This window comes from Canis lupus, chromosome 18 (assembly GCF_011100685.1).
Source record: "Canis lupus familiaris isolate Mischka breed German Shepherd chromosome 18, alternate assembly UU_Cfam_GSD_1.0, whole genome shotgun sequence".
NCBI classification, from domain to species: Eukaryota; Metazoa; Chordata; class Mammalia; order Carnivora; family Canidae; genus Canis; species Canis lupus.
The window spans coordinates 39,636,724-39,638,711 of record NC_049239.1 but is presented as its reverse complement, the minus strand read 5'-3'; the positions used below and the strand labels follow the sequence as shown (position 1 = coordinate 39,638,711).

The following is a 1,988-nucleotide window of genomic DNA, read 5'->3' as shown; positions in this document are numbered from 1 at the left end:
TTAAACTGTCAAGTCACTAATTAAGATTCTAGCATTTAGACAGGATTTAAGATTTAACAGATACCTCTCCTATCCTATTCACAGGCGATGGAAATATTTTCAAAGCATTGGGGCTCAATAATCCCCTTATCTCATTTTAAAGATTTAAAACTCCTTCCTGATCAATGACAAGAAACTTGTAATCTGAAGACTTCATGTGATATTTCAATGACACAGAGTAATAAAGGGTACATCTCAACCTAAAAGTAGGACTCCCATTGCTTAGCCCATGTTCTTTCATCTTGCATATATATCAGCTCTCAATCTGTAGTATAAATGAGATCTAGTTTATCTACTCATGAGAAACTGCTTCTTCTCAAACGTCCTTCTGAATGAATCCTTGACCTCTCTGTTTCTCAGGCTGTAGATAAGGGGGTTCAACATAGGAGTCACAGATGTATAGAACACTGAAACCACTTTATTGATGTCCAGGGAGAAACTAGAACTGGGGCGTACGTAGATAAAGAAGAGTGTCCCATACAGGATGGAGACAGCTGTCAGGTGTGAAGAGCAGGTGGAAAAGGCTTTGTGCCTCCCCGCAGCAGAGCGGATCCTCAGGATAGTGATGACAATGTAAGTGTAGGAAACTAGGATGATCACACCACTGAGCACACCTAGAGCTCCAGCCAAGATGAAAAGTAGAAACTGATTGACCTGGGTGTCTGCACATGCCAAGGACAGAACAGGAAGAAGGTCACAGAAGAAGTGATTGATGATTTGGGGGCCACAATAAGGTAGGTTAAAGGCTAAAGTCGTGTGGGTCATGGTGCTCATCAGACCCATGGCATAAGGTCCTACCACTAGCTGCACACAGACACGCTGGGACATAATGAGTGTATACAGCAAGGGCTTACAGATGGCCATATACCGGTCATATGCCATGGAGGCCAGGAGAAAACACTCAGTCACTACAAACTGACCAAAAAAACAGATCTGAGCAGCACAACCAAAAAAAGAGATTACTTTTTTCTCCACAAAGATGTCAGTCAACATCTTAGGACCAATGGCAGAAGAAGAGCAGACATCCACAAAGGACAAGTGGCTAAGAAAAAAGTACATAGGTGTGTGGAGTCGGGGATCCAACCAAATGAGGGTGATCATCCCCACATTTCCCAGAAGAGTAACAAGATAAACCAAGAGAAATATCACAAAGAGAACAACCTGGTGCTGCAATTGATTTGTTAAGCCCACAAAAAAAAATTCAGTCACCAAAGTCTGATTTCCATAATCCATCCTCTGATTCAATCTGTAATGAGAAAGAGAAAGATTCTTCTTCGCTATCAATTTGTAATTAAATTTAAGATGAATTTAACTTTTATTTTTTTCAGTTAAAAAGGATAACCTGACATCAACTCTCTTGAATTCTATATTGGATGATCATGCAATCTATTTGCAAACTATTTGCGTAATACAGGTAAGTCACTAAACTTCATGGAGCTCTTTAGTTTCTTCAACAGAAGCAGATTTTTTTAATAGAATCATAGAATTTTAACCTAGAAGTGAAAATTGAGGATTATCTAAGGCAAGTCCTCTAACTGTACCAGATTACATTTCTAAAAATCCCTACCTTGTAAGAAGTATACTTTAAGGAACATTTTATAGAAAAGAAAAATACTGTGTGAATTTGATGAATTCAGGAAAATACCTTCTCTCAGTCTAGATGAAAGGCATTAGGAATGTAACTTCTCCACCAATTCCTTTAGATTTTAGATAGTTGGTCATGTTGTCTAAAAGATATTCCTGTGATGTCTAAGAAGGAAGGCAAGCTCAGACAAGGGAAGATGGCTTTGACCAAGGATCAAAATCTTCCACTGAATTTCCTCAGTGACCTCTTCTCCCAAACACCTACAATCCTCTTGCCATTGGTTTATGTACCCATTGGCCTCATCAAACTCCATCAGATATTTTAGTGCATCGAAGAAGAAACTAGTTCTTAAATATTGAGTAAG

The 1,988-nt window shown here is 38.9% G+C and overlaps 1 protein-coding gene across 1 annotated transcript; it reads right to left on the bottom strand.

The window, feature by feature from the left end:
• Positions 1 to 327: 327 nt before the first annotated feature.
• Positions 328 to 1,272, bottom strand: OR5G5 (olfactory receptor family 5 subfamily G member 5). The gene has a single exon (NM_001388601.1). It carries the CDS (start codon positions 1,270 to 1,272, stop codon positions 328 to 330), a length of 945 nt encoding a protein of 314 aa, NP_001375530.1.
• Between the last annotated feature and the right edge of the window lie 716 nt (positions 1,273 to 1,988).